Genomic DNA, 22,690 nt, shown 5'->3' on the forward strand with positions numbered 1-22,690 from the left:
AGGAAAAAAACCTGTCCTTTCAGGCAAACTCCAGCTGTGCCTGTGTCCTTCCTTCCCCACACGCCTTACTTTTTTTTCAATCCATTCTCCTAAGCACTAACATTTTCGTTTTCTTTAGAGAAGGAAAAAGAAAGGGGACCTCAAAACAAAGCTTTAAAACGTAAGTAAATTTGACGAAATTAGGTTGATCAAAATAACAAACATGAACGAATAATTCCCTACTCTTGCCAAACGCTTTGCAACTTCCAAAGGGCTGTCATGCCATCTTGTCCCTCACATGAACTCGTCCTTCACTCGGGAGAGTGTGATCTCCCAAGAAGAGAGCCAGTTCACAACGTCTAGGTCAGTGGTTTTCAAACTTGAGCTTACATCAGAACTTTTTGGAGGGCTTGTTAAAACACACATTCCTAACTCCCACCCCGAATCCTTGGGTCAGCAGGTCTAGGGTAGGGCCTGGGAATTTTTACTTCTACAAAGGTTTCCACCCCCACCGCCCACCCTCTGTGAAGCTAAAGCTGCTGTCTGAGGGACCCCAGTTTGAGAACTACTTGTCGAGGTAGGTGCTCGTGAAAACAGGAAAGCAGAGAAGAAGCTGTTCAAGGTTCAAACTCATTTTCTCCTGCTGTATAATAATTCTTTCACAACTGACAATTCTCCACTCAGATTTAGTCAGCTGAGTTCTCCCATGGGGCTCTACTCATCCAGATTCCTTTTCCTTTTCCGTTTTTTCTTTCTAATCCTGTGCCCTGGACAGCCAGAGGGTAAGCACATTGCACACTGCACGTAACAACCTCCAAGTTCCCCGGCCCAGGAGGCAGGGTTCCGAGAAGCCCCATTACTGAACCTACTCGGCTCAGCAGGTATCTGCTTCTGCTCAGGGCAGCCTTAGCTCTTTACTCTGACACCGTATGCACAGCCGCCTTACTCCGCCCTCTGACTGTGGGCTGCCCAAAGCTCAGATCCTGACCCTCCCTTTCCACACTTCTTTCCTCTCTCCAAGATTTCATCCATGCGCAGGGTCAATAACCATCACCAAGCACATCCCGGCCAGGCATTTTCCTTGAACTCTAATCTTGCATTTCCAGCTGCACCCAACTACTTGTGTGGGCTCCTTCCGACACTCACTAGTTTTCCCTCAAAACCTGGTATCTTCTCTGAAGTTATCAGTCTAAACTCCACCAGCATTCCCCACCCCCCAACCCCATCTTCTGTCATAAACTCCTCCCTGGGGCAGGGATTGTTGCTGTCGTCTCCTGATTAATTCTGTGGGTACAAGAAACACTTGGATTGAACTGACTGAACCAATTAGAACTGTAAACTGATTCCACTTTTCTATTCTGTTCCTCATGCGCAGAGCACAAGATTAAGCCAAGGTCTGAGTCTTGGGTCTCAAACATGTAAGAGAAACACTCACTTTCCTCAGACACAAGGGAATCAATAAGTATTGAATGAATAAATGAATGATTGGATGGATGGTATTTCTGGCCCCATTCTCTACCTAATTCTAATCCCACATGTTTATGACCGCCAGACTCAGTTTACTAAAATGTGGTTTTACCTTTGACACCCTGTGTTCATTCCTCCTTCTCATCAAAGACTGCTGTTGGAACTTAGTGTGAGAATCAGATCACTCCAAAGTTTGTTTCAGCTTACATTCCTTCCCTCATCCCCTACCAATGCCCCAAACAAACTATTCCAGGCGGTCAGTCTGGTCTAGTCAGCATCCTCCAAAGACAACGAACTCTGCGATTCTCTTCTCTGACTGGCTAGAAAAACTCCTCCCTCCACAAAGCCTTCCCCGATTGTTCCTCACTCTTTCTTTGATCCTTTGTAGCCTTTTGTCTCAGCACCACTTACCTTCCCAAGCACCTTGTTCTGAATACATATTATATATATTAGCATGTATGTTAGCTTTGAGTTATAAATGACATACAATAAACTGCACACATTTAAAGTATACAATTTGATAAATTCGACATATCAACATATCACCATAATCAAGATAATGAACATCACCCCAAACCCCCAAAGTTTCCTTGTGCTCCTTTGTAATCCCTCTTCCTGTCCCTCCTCTGCTCTGACATATAATTACTTTCCATTTTCTAAAATTTAATATAAATGGAATCTTTTTTTTTCATTATAATATAACTTGGAGCCTCCAGTACAATGTTGAATGGAAGTGACGAGAGCGGACATACTGCCTCGTTCCTCATCTTCGGAGGAAAGCATTTAGGTCTTTCACTCTTGAGTATGTTTTTTATTAGATGCCTTTTATTTGGTTGAGCAGTTTCCCTTTTATTCATAGTTTGCTGAGAGATTTTTATCATGAGTGAATGTTGGGTATTGTCCATTGCTTTTTCTGCATATATTGAAATGATCATATGATTTTTCATTTTTTAGTCTGTTAATATGGTGAATTATATTAATTGATTTTTTTAAATGTTAAACCAACCTTGCATTCTTGGGATAAACCCCATTTGATCTTGATTATATTATATATATATGGATTCTATTTTGCTAAATTTTTAAGAATTTTTACATCTAAATTCATGAGGAATGTTGGTTATAGTTTTCTCTGTTTGATAATGTGACTGTTTTTCTGGATCATGCTCCTTGATTAAACTCTTGGGTCTCAAACACGTAAGCTATTAAATCACTTATGTAACTTGGGAAAAATAATGTCAGGAACATGTCTGAAGAATGAAAGCTGTAAAATGTATTTGATGTGGTTCTTGGGACAGAAAAAAATGAGAAAGCTGGACAAGAAAGTTTACATTTTTTTGTGAAGTGAGGTTTTCTAAATGTTGTATTTTCATTATTCTTCCAGACAGATTAAATATTTCAGAGAGAGGGAATGGAAAGGGAAATTTCTTATTTAAAAAAATAGAGAAAGAAAAGGAAGCAAGATAAAGGTCTTTCTTGTTAGTGGGAATTCAAGGGGAGGAGAGTGATAGGGGTAAACAGAAGTGTGAAGACAGGCATACTTCATCAGGATTTTTTTTTTTGAATGGAGAAAGGGAAGGACATAAACTTCTACTGAGTACTACAAGCTATGCACTATGCTAACGCTTTTGCATATATCTCATATAATGGTATTGGGTGGGGAAGACTTTTTGGAGGACAGAAGAATCCACAGTATTGACCTCTAGCATATTCCACATTGCTCATACAGACAGAACTTTGAAGGTAAGATTATTTCATGTGCTTGACCTAGTCTTTAAATGGAAGAGCACATTTGAGACCATGACCAACCGGTGTGCAGAAGAAGGTTATCTGGACAGTGAAGAGACCCAACACCAGGTCACCTAAAGATGAGTTTATACTTCTCCCAAAGAAGAGAAAATTAATGGGTAGTGGCGGTGGTGTAGATAATACTTTTCAATGACCAAAGGGCTTTCTCTTTTTATTTGTAAAAGGAAATACACTTTTTGGTATATGGCTTCAGATGGCAGAGATAGGATCAAAGGTGGGAATTATAGAGAATGGGATTTCAGCTCAACCGTTGATCCAGGTTGTCTGGAGGTGGGATGCAAGTGCTTTGCAATGATCTGATGTCTCAGATGGGTGATGGTGGTGGACATGCCCCACTGCCCATCTGGGACACCAGGAATGAATTCAGTTCCTGGGTTATGTGGTAAATGGAGCTAAAATTCTGACAGCCAAGGTCTGTTTCCACCGAAGAACCTATGAATTAGCTATGCGTGCTTCCTTTCTCCACAAATAAAAAATGGTGTGTGTGTGTGTGTGTGTGTGTGTACGTATGTGTGTGTGTGTTTGAACACAATCGCCTTGGAGGTCCTCTCACAATCATTCTGTATAGTGACATATCACAGCAGTTGGTAGTGGACTTAAGGAGATGACAATCATTTGAATGTTAGTCCTGATGAATTAGTTCTGAGTCTCCCCTAGAATCAGAGAGCCTTTGAACCTGCCTGTCCTCCTGCACTTGCAAGAGTTTCTCTGGTTGCAGAGTTGCCCTGCTGCCATCTGGGGGCCCTCAAGGACCATGGGACAGCATCAAGTGATGGTTAAGAGCTGGGAACATGGAGTCACACATAACAGCATTTGGATTTTGGTTTGGTCACATCACTAGTCATATGACCTCGAGTAAATTGTCTAACCATTTTTTTTTTTTTGGTACCTTATTTTCCTTATCTGTAAAATGACAATAATAAAACCTACTTTAAGAGTTGTCGTGAGAATTAAATGAGATAACAAATATAAAGCTCTCAGGAGAGCTCCTGCCCATGGCAAACACTTAATAAGTTGCTACAGTTAGGCCTGACCTTGTGTGCAGCACTCTGGGCTGGGCATGGACTGCAATCACTTTTGGCGGCCAATGCCTCGATCATTTATTTGATTTATTCCTATGCAAGAATGTGAGCTCCAAGAGAGCAGGAGCATTGCTGCTTTATTCACTATTTTATTTCCAGGAATTTGCATGCTGCCAGCTTATTTTACATGCTCAAAAATGGAAATAGCTCTCTGTCTCATTCCTCACCAGGCCCACTGAGTCTCTCTCGGTGTTGACAGAGACAGGTCCCTACATGCGACTAATAAACAGAGGCCCCGGTATAGCCCAGGCTTCCTTTGGCACGTTTTAAAATGTCCACCAGACCAAAACCATGGCTAACATGGATTTATCAATGACATAGGTCTTAATTTGTCACCATCCTTCCCATTTTATAGGGGAGGGAGTTGAGTTAAGTGGTTTAATAACAGCTCAGGGCGAGGCAGCCACAGCCCATAAGTGATAATGTCAGGATTCAAAGCCAGGTTTGCGGACCATAAAGGCCCTGTTCTCTCTGCAAGGCCACGGTGGTACAAATCTCAGGCAGGCAAGCAAAAGAGTTATCTTTCTCTGAGAGGGAACTGTTCTTTACGACTGTACATATAGAGCTAAGGCTGATGCTGACAGTAAAGGTAGTTGAACTGTTTCAGAGTGACTGGCGGCCTGGGTCAGATGGGACGGCAGAGCCCTGGCCCCAGCTCCGTCCCTTCTCCCTTAACTAGAACCCTCCCTTCCCCCAGTCCCTTCACTGCCTGATGCCAGCGAACCTCAAATTGTGGCAGCAATCTATGTCAGAAGTTCATTGAAAATGCAGACTTCTGGGCTCCACTCTAGACCTGTCGACTCTGAATCTCTGATGTGAGGCCCAGGGGTCAGCTGCTGTGTGACTCTGAGTTTCTGAGGCTTGAGAATGGTCACCCTGGCTCACGTTCCTTGTCCTCCGAGCCTCCTGTGCCTCCGCCTGGTCTGTCTGTCCGAAGCCCAGGCAGCGTCTACTTCACGCTCTCTGCACCCACAGCCCTAGACAGGGGGGAGGGAGCCCAAGCCAGACCAGTGCTGTGGGAGAGCCTGGGGGCCTCAGGGCTTGAGGTAAGAAAACCCTGATGTGTGAAGAAGGCCTTGCTCATGACATCAGGGGAGAACTTTTTACTTTTTATTTTCTGGTCTCAAAATTCCTCTGGCTTGACTAAGCCAGCCCATTGAAAAGGGACACTGGCAGATGCCCGGATCCCAGCAGATCGCTGGGACATGAGACAAGGAGGGGAATTTCCTGTGCTCCTAAGAAGGGATGGGCAGGAAGGGCCTTAGCAAAGTGGTGGGCCTGAGCGCTCTGTGGAGAAGCCCCTTGGGGAGGGAGAGCTCCAGATGAGGTTGGGGGGCAGGGGTAGCACCTGAAGAGCCTAGAGGGCATCTAAAAAGATGTTTAGGTCGTTTGCTGAGCAGTGTGTGAATGACCTTTCCTGGGTTCTCCCAGGTCTGCAGTAAATTCTACTACACCCAGGAGTATTTGGTGCGATTTTTGTTGTGGAAACCTAAGAAAGGTCAGAGGTTCAAGCAGATCAGGATGAGTCCAGCTGCACTCACCAACTTGGGAACCTAGGGCCTGAGAGAGGCCCAGAACAGGAGCTCCTGGGGTTCACAGATTGTGAGGGCGAGGCTTCCATGGGCCCCAGAACTGGAGGAGTCAACCAGATGTTCCCTAACCTGGGGGGTAGCAGGGAGGCCTCTAGCCAACCAATCTCAACCCCGAAACCGAAAAGTGAGACGATAAAAGAGAAATATGGTTTGGCTCTATAAATGCGATGCTAAGTACAGCCATTCGCGCAAACTGCTTCCCATTAATGCTTAATGCTTACTCTGCGGTATAACAACACTTATACATTGCAAGAACTATGTGTCACATTAGCTGAGTTTTATCTGCCTCCATGTGAGCCAGTCCTTCTCAATTCTTTCTTGCTTTGGTAGCCTTGGTTGTCTACGGCTAACACACCGGCTCTATTTACAACTTGAAAAATAAAAAGTATGAGCAAAACACTTAGCCTTTCGGTAATTCTCTCCTCTAAGAGGTGGATTACCTCGTGTTGGCTCAGATGTCAGTATGTTGTCTAGTTTTGGGGCTTGGCCAAAAATGAGTTCTATTAACACTTTATATCTGTTGGCTCTTTTTTCTTTAGGAGACCTATAAGGTGTCTGTTACCAAAGCAACCAGATCCTCGCACAGCTCTAAAACAGAAGTTAAATAATCATTCCCAGCCAACGTAACCAACTCATCCTAAGTCCATGCTTCAGAGAAGAGACTAAAATACAGAAACAGCTCCTCAGGGCACAGTTGATGGAGACAGGGGGCAAAAGGCTCTCAGAGGTTCTACCCAAAGAACAGCTTGGAAGTAAAGGACACCAGCTCATGAATTCAAGGAGGCTATTTCTGAGAAGGTGACTCCAATCATTTTCCAAACTCTTCCTGATGGCTTTCTGTGTGCCAACGCTGGCTTAGGCACTGTGATGACATAGTGGGGGTGGGGGTGGGATCATCAATTATATACATCAATTATAGAACCTTGTTTCTATCCTTAGGGAGACGTTGACTTGGTTGGGTGAGGGGCCACAGATGAATTAAATGGGCCCAGATAAAGGAAGAGGGAACGCGAGAGAAGAGGACAGTTCAGATACATCAGCAAAGCAACCTTACTTCTGCAAGTCATCTGATCCGAGTCGAGGATGTATCCTTGTTTGCACCTGCAGATGTATGAGCCAGGGGTATTGATGCAGAAGTGAGCACAGTTATGCTCCAGGAGGCTGCACATGTGGACCACTGAAAGGGAAGATACAGTGAGTTAAGGCAATGATGATGGCTTCTCTAACTTCATCCACCCCACAAACTTATTCAGACCTACTCTGGTCAGACAAGACAGCTCTATATCTAGACAAAGGGCCACAAAAGGTTTAAGGGAAATAATGTTAGGCTGAGCCATATGAAATTACCAATATCTAACTAAAAATAGATTAAAAATGACCTAGAAAAAGATAAACTTTATGGTTCAATTAATAATACACAACTAGAGGGATCAGAAAGTTTGCTGATACCAGAGGGGGCTTTGGCTAACGTGTGAATTTTCAGTATGCAGCTATGGAATTGGAGGAAAAGCTATTAGCTTTTGAGGATGTGGTTAAGAATCAATAGTTTCTCAGGATCATAAGTCCCAAGAGCAGTGTAATATTTTTAATATGCAAAAGTGTTATGCAAACATTTTTAAAACATAAAAATTCATTCATGGCTTCCATGTTTCCATAAGGTTTATGTCTCATTTAAAAATATTTTTGCATTTAGTTTCTGAAGTATCTCAGCTTTCAGATACATCGATTCTTGCATAAGTCTGTCTGGAGCTCATAAAAATTCTTATTAGTTTTTAAATTTTAATTTTTGACTTTACTCAAAATAATCCAACTTAAACATATTTAAAATTTACAAACATCAGTATAAACAAGTTCAAATTATGCAAATGTTCTCAAAAACAAAAAAAGATGACCATATGTAGGAATATATTTATAGAAGCTAAAAATAAAAGAGGCTTTTGAAAGCTAAGAATAATCTCATCAATCCAGTGCTTAGGAAAACTCCACTACTGATGAAATCAATGGCATATGTTAAGAATATGTCTCTTTACTTCTAAGTAAGAAATATGGTGATCAATATGTGAACTAGGGAAGTAAAACTTTTTTATTTCATAATTATACAATTTAGAATGATTGTTCTGAGTTTATGGTTGTATTTTAGTTCCTAAGATACAAATAATACAAGAAAATTTCATAGATTAAATGCAATCAGTCATTTTCACTTTGACATAAAATAAATCTCTGTTTTTGTGACTTGGGCAACTTTTTTAACCTCTTTATAGAAAACAGAGATAAAAATATAGCACCTACCTTATAAGGGCCTCGAAAGGGTTTACATAATCAAAATGGTAATGTGCTTAGAACAGTGCCCAGTACCTGGGGAGTGAATGCTCATACGTGTTAACTGTTATGCAGCAAAGGACAAGCATGGTGGCCTTTCATTTTGTTCTGCATACATGGGTTCTTCCTGTGCATACTGACCTTCACCTTGGTTTTTCACTCAACATTAACAGATTCTATCTTTACTGACATGTATCATCTTTCACAGAATCTAAGATTCACCCCAATTTCAGAGATGTTAAAATGTGAAGACATGTACAGTTGATCCTCATTATTTGCAGATTCTGTATTTGCTAAAATTTATTCGTTACCGTAAAATCAATACTCACAGTGCTTTCATAATCATTCATGGACATGCTCAGAGCGATGAAAAATCTAAGTCACCTGATACACAAGCTGCCAGCTGAGGCTGAACAAGGTGATGCTCTGCCTTCTTGTTTCAGCTCTCAAACTGTAAACAAGAGTCCCTTTCCAGGTCTATTTAGTGCCACATTTTTTTTTTTTTTTTGCATTTTTATGCTTTTTGCTGGTGATTTTACTGTTTAAAATGGCCCCAAGCACAGTGCTGAAGTGCTGGTGTCTGCTGAAGTGAAGTGCCAGTGCAGTGTGTCTCGGGTCCCCAAGTCTAAGAGGGTGGTGATGTGCCTTTCAGCTCTGGCATGAGCAATAGCGCTGCCGGCTCTGAGTTCAATGTTAATGAAGCAACAACATGTACGACATACGATATAAGGTGTCTTTAACCCATTTCCCATTTGCCCCCCATACTCGCCTGCGACACTTGCAGCTGCAGCGTTTCCCCCAAGATTACTCACAGATTACAGTCCTCACCTTACCCCCAAAGTTTGCCATAAAATATCTTGTTTTGATTATTATTTTTGCATCGCTCTAGTATATCGATAGTCTTTGGAAACAAATGACATCATTCTATTTATAGCATTCTGTTTCGAGCAGTGGTCTTTCCATTTCCAATCACTGAAAATGTCAAATCCTAGAACACGTTGCATTCCTACGCGTGATGTTAAATTAGCGCTGGAAGCTAGCTGCACTTTTTTTCTAAATGGGAAAAAGGTTAAACAGAAACACACGTAAAACAGATTACGTATTGATCAGTTGATAAAAATGAGCCAGAGGCTGACAGGAAGCTGTTTTTCTCATAGTAGCAATGGTACAGTATTGGCTAATTCAGTGTTCACCATAACTTTATGGAACACAATTACTGAGAATTATGAAAATCAACTGTACATCTTAGATTTGATCAGATACATTAGATCTAGTTTATTCCCTCCAATTGCTTTATCTATTGGTTATATGATTATTCCTCATTTTATTTGGCCACTTTCCCATCAGTTAACATTTGAGCAATTCCCAAATTTTCACTATCACAAAAATGCTGTGATGAATATTCTCAAACATATCTCCTTGAACACATGTGTAATTGTTCCTCCAGGACTGGGTCCTAGTTAAAATAGATATGACCTAATTGCTTGCAAGGTGGCTCACACCAGTAGTGCATGAGAGTAATGAATCCCACTCCTTCAAAACTTCAGTGCTCGGGATTATCAAACGTTAAGTTTTTGACAGTCTTATGAGGAAAAACTCGTTATCCTGTTTTTAATTTGCATTTGCTTTGCACCCTGGGAAGCTCTCTTCTTTTACTGTCACGTTGGCATGTCACTATTTTTCTCCATAATAAAGTCTAAAGTCTAAGCAACCAGCCTCACAGCAGTTAGGAAGTGGTGCAGGGCCCAAGTGATGAGCCCGGTGCCCATCTTCCCACTGGGATCCTGGCAGATAAAATAAGAAGACAGGAGATGTGAGCAGAGAAAATATCTGTTGGGCAGCAGACAGCACAGCGGTGAGGAAGGCAGCTTCTGGAAATAGACTAAAGCTCACCTTCGCCACTTACTAGGTATGACGTGGTATGAATTAATTTCTCTAAACTCCACTTTCTTCACCTGTCAAATGGGTTCTTTAATTAAAGAACTCTTGCTTAGGGTTTTAGAGTGACAGCTTGTTGCTAAGAATTTTTTGGCCGTGTACCATTAAAGAAACTGGAACCAAGAGACTGTAACTTGGTGTAATGGGAAAAGAGCTGGATTAGAAGCCAGAAGGCTTGTGTTCCAGTTCCCTTCTGCCTCGAACAAGCAAGGGAAGTTCAGGTAGGTCGGGTAGCTCTTTATGGCTTATTTCTTTACCTGTAGAATAAAGGCATGAACTGTGTCTAGGGATCCTAAGTACAGATGTTTATTATTTCTTCCAGGTAGCACCCCCTTTTCCTAGAAACTGCCCTTCCTTCTCACCCTGAATGCATGGCAACCATGGTGAGAGGCAGCCCCACTCCTGGCTGATGTTGGGGGTACAGGTTTTGACAATCAGAGTCTTTTCTTGGCATTTGGAATGTAGAACTGAAAAAAAGGGGGCTTAAAACAAGGGCAAGTATATCTGGGGGGCTGATATGTTCTCTGCCCACGGACGGAAGCAGAGGGAGGAGGTGAAGAGAAAGCAGGACTGTCATTCATTACTCTTCTCCTTATTTCCATGAGTCATATAACAATCTCCCCTTCCTAAAGCTAGTTCAAATGGACTTTCTATTACTTTTAACAAAAGAATCCCCCAAATGTTTACTATAAAATAGAATAAAAATTTTTACTGTAAAACAATAAAAATTTTTCATCTATAAAATTCTTTGGATGAGTATTCGGTGAGTCTAAGAGCATCTGGACCCTATGCCTTGTTCTCCCACGGGGCAGGCTTTTGTGATGTGACTGATGGGGAGATGATAAATCTGCCTCCTCCATTGGCCTACAAGTGATCTCTTTTCTCAGAAGGCCTTCTGGGTTGGAATTGGGTCAAGGCTTTGCTTTCAGGAGAAGGAAGCACTAATCGGCAGGCTGCCTTTGGCAGGGCTGAATTTTTTAACTAGGAAATATGAAGGTTCATGAATGTTTATTAATGTATGTATGGGTGACTAAAGGAATGAGCTAAGGAGTGGTGGGGCTGACTGGGGGTCCTGAAAGGAACAATTACTGCATGTGTAAAGTCAATGTCTGTTGAGGTCAATCTGCCCTCCTACTTAACAACAGGGCCTTGAAGGGCTGCAATAAGGGTAGACTTTGCCCAAGTTGGTTAATGAAATGTATGTCTTAGGAACACTGTTAGGGACTTACACTGTGCCGGGCCTGGTAATAATGGTGGTGGGGGGTGGAGTGGGGTGGGGGATGCAGGGCTATTAGGGTTGGAACAGCCAGCCTCTCGGCTCCAGGTACCAGGCTAGGCTGGTAAAACAAGTACTAAGAGGTTAATTAAAAGCAGTCCTACCCAGGTTACAATGACTTCAGAAGGCTCAGGATAGACATGCATTTTTCAGACTCTAAATTCTCTGTCCTCTCTCACTGGGTGGCAAAAATGGTAGACTGTACGGTGTGTATGTTTTGATCATCTTGTAGACAGGGCCTCAATTCATAGGACACCTGGTCTCCAAGATTCTCTAGTGGTCGCAGGGGTGGCCTGAGAATGTAACCTCAGGAGTCCCACTCCCTGCCCCTGCTGTGGCTGGTGGGGGAATTCACTGCCCATGGGTATAAAGCCACCACTGTGTCCAAGTTCACGTCCACACAGCCAGTGAGAGCCAGAACCAGCACTCCCACTCAAGGGCAGTCTGGCTCCAGGCCTAATCCCCTCCTAACTGTATGACAGAGAATCCTGCCTCAATCACACTGGGAGGCTGCAGATCCATCTGCGCTTTTCAGCTCTGCCCGAAGCACACGGGCTTCAGCCCTTCCTCCCTCTTCAGTCCTGCTCCTGGGTGTACCATGGCCTCCACTTCCCTGCCCGGCCTTTCATCAGCAGTTTTCAAACTCTGGGTCATGTGTCCTTAGCAGGTCGCAAAAATTAACAGTGAAAAAAACATTTGAAAATATCATTCCTTTCCTGGCTGACTAAAGTCACCCTCCCTACACAAGCAGTAAACTCCTACTCATCTTTCAAGTCTGTGTAAATGCATAGTGGTTAGGATGTAGGTTCTGAGCCAGAATGCCTGGGTTCACATCTCAACTCTACCACTTAGTGCTATGCGACCTTGGACGAGTTATTGAACCTCTCTGGTTCTCGATTTTTCTTTTCTATAAAATGGGAATTATGAGAGCACCTACTTCACAGATTTGTTATATTAATGAATTAACATGTTAGTAGCTCAAAACAACACATGCACATATTAAAATCTATAAATGTTGGTGATTATTGTTATTAAATCCTCTTTAAAGCTCTCCTGGAGCCCCTGGGCAGACCTAGGCATTTTTTTTATCAGAGGTCTCACAGTGCTAGGTGACTTTCCAAGGCCTCCAAAGTGTACAATTGTGTAGCTAACAGCCCATTTCTCTGTGATGAGAGCACTTTCCTCCAGCCTGGAACCCTCAGCCTGGAACCCTCAGCCCGGCGTGTGGAGGGTGACAGCTCTGGAGCCAGAGAGACTGCAGTCTGAATCTCCAACTCTGCTACTTGAAGTTGCTCATTCTTTCTGAGCTTCGGTTTCCACTTCCGTGAAATGGGGATAATAACAGTACCTGCCTCACAGTCTGTTACAAGTATTAAATGAAATAATGCATGGAAAGTACCTTGCCCAGCACAAAATCAGCTGTTAGTCTCAGACTGTAGCTCAATAAATGTTTAAGATGCTCATTGCTGTTGCCTGATGATGCCCAGCCTGCTGGTCCTCCATGTATCTGACCATAACCACACACGATACGGGGCATAGTGGATAGGACTCTACAGTTTATAATGCCTGCTCACACATCTGTCTTTGCAGGTAAAAACTCCCATTTTACAGATTTTTCAGCATTGTACAGCTGGCAGGGGACTCGAGCCTGCTCCTCCTCGCCCTACAAAGGCTTCCTCTCAAATTCTAATGGGAATGTCAGCCTCGAAGCTGGTCTATCTAGCATGGCTGGATGGAATGGTTTACCTTAAAAGAGGAATTTATAACTCCCGGCCTGCTTAAAACGAGTAAAATGAGCAACAGCTTTGAAAGCAGAACCCACCATCTGCTGGCTATTTGTTCTTGGGGAATTCACTTAACATGTTTACTAACCTATAGAGAGGGAGGGATAGTATTGTGTTGCCTCCCCAGGCTTTCATGAGGATCGAATGCAAAAACAGGAGGGAAAGTGCTTTATAAATGTCAGTTACTGTGGTCTTAACTGCACAGTTGATAGAGGCCCTGGGGCCTCCCTAACCTTTGAAGACAGTTGACAAGTGTGTTCAGCAGAGCCCTGCAATGTGGCGAGAGAGGAGTTGGTCCCCTGCAGAGGGTGGGGGAGGACAGGGGTGGGATTCAGTCCTCAGGCCACACAAATGAAGGAACCAATGGCATAATACTGATGTTTTCTTAGAGCTTCCAGATTACAATGAAGCGGGGGGTGGGGTGGGGGGCGGGGAATTCAAACTGCCTTTTCATTTTGCTGCCTGGACATAAAGGATACAGAGAAGGTTCTTCTACAGACAAGTCCATTATCTTCAGCCTCATCATATTACCTTTCCATCTGCTGATAAATTCAGAGCACTTATAAAAGAACTCCTCCATTAATATTTTCCAAGACAAATGAATAAACCCATCAAAACTGTTATGGAACCAATGTCTTTTAAAATATTTCCAGGAAGAGGGGAACATAAATTCTGCAGAAGTCATTTAAAGTCATAAACCTTAAAAACGTTTGCAGGGCATTCTACTGGGTGAAGTTTTCCAGGTGACTTAGGCCACAGCACACCACAATAACGCAAGCCTGCTGTGCCAGGGAAAATGGCACTTCTGAACACTTTCCAAGTGGCGCTGCAGAGAAAAAGTTCTTTTTCCTTCATGGCAATGATTTTTTTTAAGTAAATATTTTGATTTTGTAGCCATGAAATAATGGGTCTCTGACTTCCGAGGTTATTCCTCAGCAGGAGGTTTTCAAAAAACGACACGTCAGGAACAGCCCTGTTCTTCCTCCCTGAGGCTGTGATAGGGGCCACGTGGGGATCTAGGTTTTGTCATATTCTAAGAATCGGTCCTCAGAGCCCCCAGAGGGACAAGTTCCTGCTACTGGGGAGTTGGAGGGAAGCCTGGTCTTTAAGCTCAACCGGGAGGGAAATACTAGTCATTTCAAAATAGATACTTTCTTCTGTTTTCCCATCAAAGCAGCATGGAAGTTGGAGGAGACAGGGACGAATGGGGGCGGAAGAGGCAGGATTACACCCTGTTTACCAAATCGAGAGGCACGTTTCCAGTTTCTGGGGACTAGAGTGGAGCCTGGGTTGGCACCCAGGACCCCGGCCCTCAGGAGGTGGAAGGGATGAGAAGGCAGCTGTGGAAGCAGGAAACTGGAGAGACAGCAAGTTGACCCATTGGAAAAAGCTGAGGCAGGAGCTCGGGTCGGAGGGAACTGGGAGGAGTCTGGCAAAGAAGGGAGAAGAAGCCTTGAGGAGCGTGGGCTTAGAAAGCAAGAGAGCGAGGAAGAACCTTAAAGTAGAAGAAAGCAGCTCAGGGCTTGGTGAGGCCTCCCTTGCAAAGAAATGAGCGGGGGGGCTGCCATCTTAACAGGTGTGGGCACAAGGACCACAACCTGGCCCTCCACATACACTGGGCCTCTTTGTCAGTGGAGAAAACACCCACGGCTAGCACCATGGGGCAAAAACGCTTGGTCTTCTACACCAGCCAAAAAGAAATTATGCTATTATTTTTGTCCTCCCCTTCCCATCCCTATGCCAACTCAAGAATTCCAACTTAGGGAATACCAGAGCCGTTCACTGTGCTGAGAAAAACTTCACTGCTTTCCTCTTACTCATTCTGCAGTTTGGATTTAAATGTCCCTTCCCCAGGAAGTCTCCCTGAGCACCCTGGACTAGGTTGGGTCCTGCCCTGAATTCTTCCTCCATTACACTGTTACAACTGCTGGTACTTACTTACTTGTATAATTACATGCTTAATATCTGTCTCCTTGGCCAGGCGTAAGCCCCAAGAGAATGTGTGTCTGTCTCAGTACCTGGGATGAGGCAGCACAGAATGAACACTGAAAGATGGCTACAATGTCTGTCTCGGCCTTTGCTGAACACCCCTTGCCAGCACAGTACCTGGGACGAGGCAGCACAGAATGAACACTGAAAGATGGCTACATGCATCCTAATGATGCCCCTGGAAGAGCCACGGGGGCAGGACTTACTGCACAGCTTGTTCTGGAACACCGAGATCAGCGACTCCATCTGGCTGAAGTTGGCCACCAGGAAGACATGGTCCTCATGTGGCTCACTCCCAATGGCCTTCAGTGTGTTGAGGTCTACCTGGCCCACGCCAATGGCAAAGATCAGGATGCCTGTGTCTCGTGCCTTTGCGGCCACCTCAGCCACCGAGTCCTGTGGCCTCCCATCCGTCACGATCATTATGACCCGCAGCACATTCTCCCTCAGGGGCCGGGCCCCTTCTGCTTCTGAGAAAGCGATGTTCAGGGCATACTGGATGGCCAGCCCCGTCATGGTGCCCGTGGACAGGTGCCTCATCCTCTTGACGGCACGCTCCACCTCAGACTTCCTCTTGAAGGTCTTGAGGGAGAACTCATTCTTGACAGTGCTGCCATATTGGAGCAGCCCCACTCGGGTGATGTCAGGGCCTATGTCCAAGAACTGCAAGATGTCCACGATGAACTCCTTGACTTTGGCATAGTCGTGGGTGTTGACGCTGCGAGAGCTGTCGATGATGAAGACCAGGTCTGCCCGCTTATTCTCACAGGAGCTCTCTGGGGAAAGAGGACAGGTCAAATGCATTAGAAGAGTGTTAAGGGCCCAGGGCAGGTTGGCTGTTGTTGGAAATCCTAGGGCTGGGGATCATCTTTCAAACCTCCAATCTTCATCGGGTTTTTTTTGCTTCTTAGGAAAGTTCTAAGGGTATGTAAGGGTAAGATAAATGAACACTTTAGTTATTAGACAGTTGTCAATACAGTTTTTAGGTGAGCAAACCTTTTTGACACCTGGTCAGGGTCAAAATGATTTTATTATTTACTGTATGCCACATAAGTTTGCCTGGACACTGCAGGAAATGTGGAAGAAACTTAGGTTAGGGACCGATGTCAAGGAGCTTATAATCTACGTAGGAAAACTCAAGTAGTGTAACGAATGAAAGAACAGCTAGTATGAAACTGTGGTGCGGACATGGATGTACCGATGACAGGGATATTAGTGGGTTGGTATCAAGGAGATAGGACATGAGCTAGCTTTATGGATGCACAGTGTTCGAATTGAGCGAAGGCACACAGGAGGGAGAGGGACACATGAACGAGAGCCCAAGGTGGCATGAAGATGGTGGGTAATAGAATAAGTGATGGGGGAACTGCTAGGTATTGCAGGCAGGAATTAAGTTGGAGGGGTAGCCTGGAGCCAGTTATAAAAGGCCTTTAAATTCAGACTGAGAAATTTGTGCATGATGCCACAGTGATGGGCATAATATGATTAGCATCATATTATTTAACTTATCTCTCCTGTAGGAAAGTTATGTAAAAAGAAAAAAAAAATCAATTGAGAGTGATAGTGAAGTACAAGGTGGGTGATCCAGACAATTGTTGCATTAATCTGGTTGACAGGGTGACTTAATATCAAGCAGGGCAGTGGTGGACATGGAGAAGGAACCCAGCCAAGAAACACTTCAATAAAAGGACACAGTTAGACTGGAAAAAGACAAATGTTAAGTTTCTCCCTTACCACCATAACTGCCATATGTATTCCTTAAGCACCCAAGCAAGAAGGCTAATAAGAGCTTTGGGTCCGTGGATGAAATTCACTGCATTCTGGGAAAAGGATGCTATTGAATGAGATGAGAGACCTCCTTCCTCAGAGAGTAGAAGCTGGGCATCCCACTGGAATTTCTCAGATGTTCTGAACTCCAGCCTCCAGCCAGAGGGAGTCTCTCCTCCCCTTCCCAGACTTGGCAGCTAAATCCTCAGTTGATAGGGATTAGAAAAGTGATCCCAAATGCTTGCCCTAAATCCTAATCACCACAGCTGCAAGAAAGAGAGAGAAAGCCAAAAATGAAACAGTGAACCCAGTCATTAAAATGAGAAGAAAGACCCATGAGGTCATCCTGTCCAGGCCAGCTTGCCAGGCCCTGACTCGCCTGAGCGCCTGCACACACACCTCGTCCACTGCAGCCTCACAAGTTTTACGATTTTAAGGGAGGACGCATCTCCCAATACCAGTATCCTGGCAGGAAACCAACCTCTGCCACACCCACATATAACACGGGGGGCTGTGAATTTAATACGTGGCATACAGTAAATAATAATGTTTTGAAATCTTTTTTTCCAGTGGGCCTTCATCACTACGATCTCATTTGATTTTCAGAGCAAACTCTCGAGATAAGAGCTAGGTGTAACATACCCATTGGATAGATGAGAAAATGGAGGTGCTGAAAATCTCATAATTTAGAAAAAGAAAAATTATATAGAGACAAGACTAATACCGGTCTCACTGGATAATAGTTAGAATTTAAGAAAATGACCCAGCTCAGCCCTGAGCCCCAGGGGCTGTGTAACTCTGAGGGGCACCTAGAGGGCGTAACTTTTTCTAATTTTCATGAAGGTGCCTCTGGTCTAGCACGTGGCCCTGGGTTGGGGCAGTGGATGACAGACCCACACGTCCCAGGAAAGAAGACAAGGGCCAAGAACAAGGATGCCCCTCTCCAAGAGCCGCACTTGCTGTCTGAACTCCCTGCAGGGAGAACGTGGCCCAATGATCTCCGCCTGCTGAGGAGAACTGCAACGGGATTCGGACCCTGCAGCGGAGGAGGATGTTCACGAAGGCTCCTGGGAAGCGAGGGGAGAGGGAGACAGCGGACTCCCCGGCCCCAGAACTCTTCCTCGGAGATCTTTGGAACCCCCCAGACCAGGGTTCTTGCTGTGGGTCTTAGTCACTGCATTAACAGCCACCAAGCATCACAATCAATTTACAGGGAAGCCTGGAAGTTTTGTGGAGAATTATGTACTAAACTGGATTAGTCCCTGTCAAAACAAATGGGCAGTTTTCACAATGCCTGGACATCTACAAAAATACCAAGAAGGTTTGAAATGTTGTTGGACGTTCCGGGCGAGCTGCGATTGTGAGTCAAAAACGGACCCTGGCAGCCCGAGTGACCGAGTCTTCTTCAAGATGTCTCCTCAGGTCCTTTGATAGTTCACAGTCACAGTCTCGCAGCTTGTCCTGAAAGGGCCAGTTCAGCGGTTCTCAAACTTGAGGTGCCTCCCAGTTCCCTGGAGGACTTGTTAAAACCTAAGATCAGTGGGCCACACCCCCAAAGTTTCTGACCCTGTAGGTCTAGGGTGGCACCTGAAATTTTGTATTTCTAGCAAATTCCCAGGTAAAGCTGATGCTGCTGGTCCAGAGATGACACTCAGAACCACCGCTTTAGGAGCTCGAGAGCTCTCTGGAGAAAAGAAGTTCTGGCAAGTCAGGGTCTTACTGTCTCACTGTGAATTCTCCAAAGTGGGAAGCGAGTCTCGTTCACCTGTGCAGCGATGCGGTTGAGGAACACAGTGAGTCTTCAGTCAACGTTTGTGGAACTAAATGCAGTTTGGGTGGAGCAGGCTTCGGATGGAAGGGACTGGGTCAGGGCAGTCAGTTCAAGGTGGGCGAAAACCACCAAGTCAAAAGTTCCAGAGCAGGTCTCGGCCCTGCTAATAGAGTCACAGATCCTAGCATCTAAATCTTTGTCATTTTATGGGGGAGCGTAACCACTTTTGAACTTCTGGTTCACGGACTCATATATTAATAAAAATCTTTAGAGCTAGAGGGGCCAATTAGAGTCCAAGTCATTCACTTTACAGAAGGGGAAACTGAGGCTCAGAGAAGAGACGCTACGTCCCCGAGGCCTCAGAGCTCATTAAGGTCAAGCTCGGTGCCTTTTCTACCATTTTATGGTGGGCACCTTGAAAAATTCCTACTACGGCTGGTATCACAATAGGAGCTTGGTAAATGCTTGGGGCACTCTGAAATACCTGCTGTGCAGAGCCTCACAGCTTCTCCACATGTGGACTGCTGAGAGAAGTTTCCAGAAAACAGACTCTTCTGTGTGTGTTCCTTTTACACACTGGTTCTGATAAACAGCCTCCCTGTCTCCTTAGCCTGGGAGAAGAACACACAGCGATTTTCCTTCTGGACCCTCATGACAGACTTTCGAAAGCACCTGAAAGAGGGTTTGTGGGCACGTTGTAAAATGTCATCCCTTGAACCATAATGCGATGGTCTGGACCTTGTCAACAGCCCTTCCAGCACTGTGAGCTTGACCCCAAAGCCCGCACGTTGGGCAGATGAGTGTCTCCTGTCCTCACAGAGAAGGTGGACCTGAGCCAGGATGATTTTAAGCAACATTCCCACCCCAGCAGGATTACAGGGTGCAGCCTGGGAACTACTTCCTCCTCTCGGGGTTGCAGATTTGTCACGCTAATCAGCCTCCCTCCCTCCAGCTAAATTCAATCATGGCCATGTAACTGTATGCGTAACTGTACTTGGTGCCATCTGCCTGGGACGGTCTGGGCATGTTTGGAGAAGGAAGTGATGTGAATCTCTATGAGAAGATTGGAAGGGACTCTGAGATGCTCAGCAAAACAGCAGTAGAGTCCTACGATCTTGGTGTAAGTCTTGCCTCTGCCACTTTCGGTCCACATGGTCTTGAGCCTCTCCTTAACCTCTTTGACCCTCAGTCTCTTCTTCTGTGAAATGGGATAATAACACTTCACAAGGCAGTTGTAAGACTCAAAAAGAGAATGTAATAATTTGTACCTGCTGCTTATTGAGCACTTAATAGGTGTCAGGCCTTATTTCCTGAGTAATTTCCATGTATTGGCTTATTTATTCTTCACACCTGCTTTCGGGAGTGGGTACTGCTACTGTTCCCCTGTTACAGTGAGTCTAGAAAGGTTAAATAACTAGCTCAGGATTTCAAACTTAGGCAGTAGAGGAGCCAGGATCTGAACCCACCGTGTCTGGCTCTGAAGCTCATGCTCTTTACCGCCAAGCAATGCTCAGAAAGAATTTCGTTCTTTCAGACCTCAGGATGCACCAGGACTGCATCAGCTCTCTGGGGTCAGTTCTTTCCGCCCCTGGAATCACAAGGCCCGAACTTGCCTGTCTCCTGCCAAGTGCTTCTCCTCTGCTAAATGCCTATTTGGACTTTTTTTTTTAATCTAATAAATGATGAAAACAGATGCTTGCCTCCTCGAATAGCAGCCGCCCAGTAAATCAGGCTGCTAGTCATTCCCATTCTCATTCCCTTGACAAGTTCTTATTGAGAGATCAGTAAGAGCGAGGCCTATGGGATACTGAGGATGGGACAGGTGTGACGGAGAGCTGAGGCCACGGATCTTTGGGGGACTGTGGGGAACAGGATGGTTATGGCCTAGACAATTGGCGAATGCCCAGCGTGGGGTGGGAGAGGGAAATGGATTTCAGAAAATGTGATATTTCATACCAATTCCCAGCAAACTTCTCATAAGCAGATGGCTTGTGGGCACTTAAAAAAAAAGAACTGTAGAAAATTTAATGATACAGTGAAAAAATGGAACAATCTCTAGGACAGTGTAAGAGTAAGCAGACCAGGGAACTAGGGCATGATTTCCAGGCAGCATCAATGGCTGACCCGAGGGTGGTGATTTTGAAACTGGAGTGAGACCAATAACATGGCTGTGTGTTTTGCTCCAGCTACACTTGGCTGCACAGGTATAGGGAGAAGCAGACAAAATTTGGTTTAACCAGGTTGTCATGTAGCCAAGTGAGAGTGACACATCCGAGAGTGGCAAAGGTAGACAACAGGGTGACGCGAATGATTTCTTACGGAATTAAACTGGAGGAGCGGCGAGCACAGGAAGCAAGGGGGGGAAGGACAAAGAAGGAGCAGGATCCATGGATTTGAAAAGTCCAGGTTAGAGGTTTAAATCGAGATTACGAAGGTCCTGCAGTTCCTATAATCGCAGAGTCAAGGGTATGATGAGAGGGCCAAATGGCTGAGATATGGTGCAGGACAAGAATACTGGAGGACAGGAAGTCAAAGCTACTGAGGGATCATTCATGTGGACATTGAAATCACCAGCATGACGCGAGTCACGTTGGAGAAAGGGGCACTGAGCCGAGGGCTGAAATCGGTCTCGTGATAGGAATAATCACAGGGTTTCTAAAATTCCCCAAGACCAGAAATTCTGTGAAACGTGATAATAATGTCGTAAAGGGACAAAGAAAAAACTAGCTCACCAAAAGTTTCAAAGGGACACTGGGGAGAAAAAATTAAGCTGTTTTATGATGGGGGCGGGGGAGAGGGACAAAGGTCATTATGAGCCAGCAGGAGTTTAAGGAGGGGAAAAACAAACACAATTTATTTTTTTTTAAATCCTAGATGGGATAGGTCAAGAGAATCAGTTTGGATCTCAGGAAGTCAAATGATTGACTTTAGTGATTCCACATACATAGACAGGTAGAGTATCTAATTCAACAAATATTTGGTGAGTACCTATTGTGTGCCAGTCTCTGGGAATACAGTGAAGGAAAGACTCCCAATTGTGAAAGACAGGCATACAGATAAATAAGACGATACAGATAATAGGACACAATAAAACAGGTGGACTGAAGAGAGAGAGGTGCTCAGGAAGGGGGTGGGAGGATGGCCATCTCTTGATATGGGAACCCAGGCTCTTAGGGCAGCCTCAGCAGTACCCACCCCCACCCCACCCCCTTCGCTTGTCCCTGGCAGACACTGTTCTCCTACTCAGCCTGGATCCAGCCTCGGGATCCTTTCAGCACGAAACCCCATGCGCCTACAAACGATCTAACAGACTTGGCGCATGAAATAGAATCATTTTGCCAACCTGGTTTTAGAGTCTGGTACTCTACAACAAAGCCTGAAGTACTCAATTTTATCCACTTCTAGGAAAGTGAAGAAAGGTAAATTAGCTAATTATATACTTGGCCCTTGAACACAGGTTTGAACTGCATAGGTCTGATATGGGACATCATTTGTAAAATTCTTAACCTTTTAGCAGGACATGATATGGGACATCTCTTGCAGAGTTCTTAATCCTTTTAGTAAACCTAGTTAAGTTTTCTTCCCTTCTTCTTTAGGAGAAAGGCCCTCTCCCTCAAATCCCGATAATTGCCTCAAAATTGGTGACTCAGATCCTCTGGCTATTGATAAGGGTCATCGGCCCATTGTTAGCAGAAATGGTGTGAGGCCAGACAGGGCCCTTACATTCTGAGAGGGGAGGGGACTTTAGGCCAAAGGTCTTTTTTTTACTCTTTAAGAAATATATTAACCAAGCCTGTTTCCCTTTACTCGCTTAATAGGCAAATCAATAATAGAAATTAATATATATGTGATTTAAATAACAAGTTTGTATCTTCTTTTCCTTGTCTAGGGACTGAGGTGGCACTTCTGACTGAGACAAA

The 22,690-nt window shown here is 44.6% G+C and overlaps 1 protein-coding gene across 3 annotated transcripts in view; it reads right to left on the reverse strand.

Moving 5' to 3' along the window:
- The window catches only part of MATN2 (matrilin 2), a 132,219-nt gene that overhangs the window by 71,259 nt on the left and 38,270 nt on the right, over positions 1-22,690 (reverse strand). For all 3 annotated transcript variants that reach the window (XM_006916660.2, XM_025050139.1, XM_015592967.1), the window contains exons 3-4: positions 15,439-16,008; positions 6,981-7,103 (exon numbers count right to left, since the gene is read on the reverse strand). In XM_006916660.2, the coding sequence (XP_006916722.1) occupies positions 6,981-7,103; positions 15,439-16,008 (693 nt within the window). The remainder of the gene's footprint in view (positions 1-6,980; positions 7,104-15,438; positions 16,009-22,690) is intronic.

This window comes from Pteropus alecto, unplaced genomic scaffold (genome assembly GCF_000325575.1).
Source record: "Pteropus alecto unplaced genomic scaffold, ASM32557v1 scaffold164, whole genome shotgun sequence".
Lineage (NCBI taxonomy): Eukaryota > Metazoa > Chordata > Mammalia > Chiroptera > Pteropodidae > Pteropus > Pteropus alecto.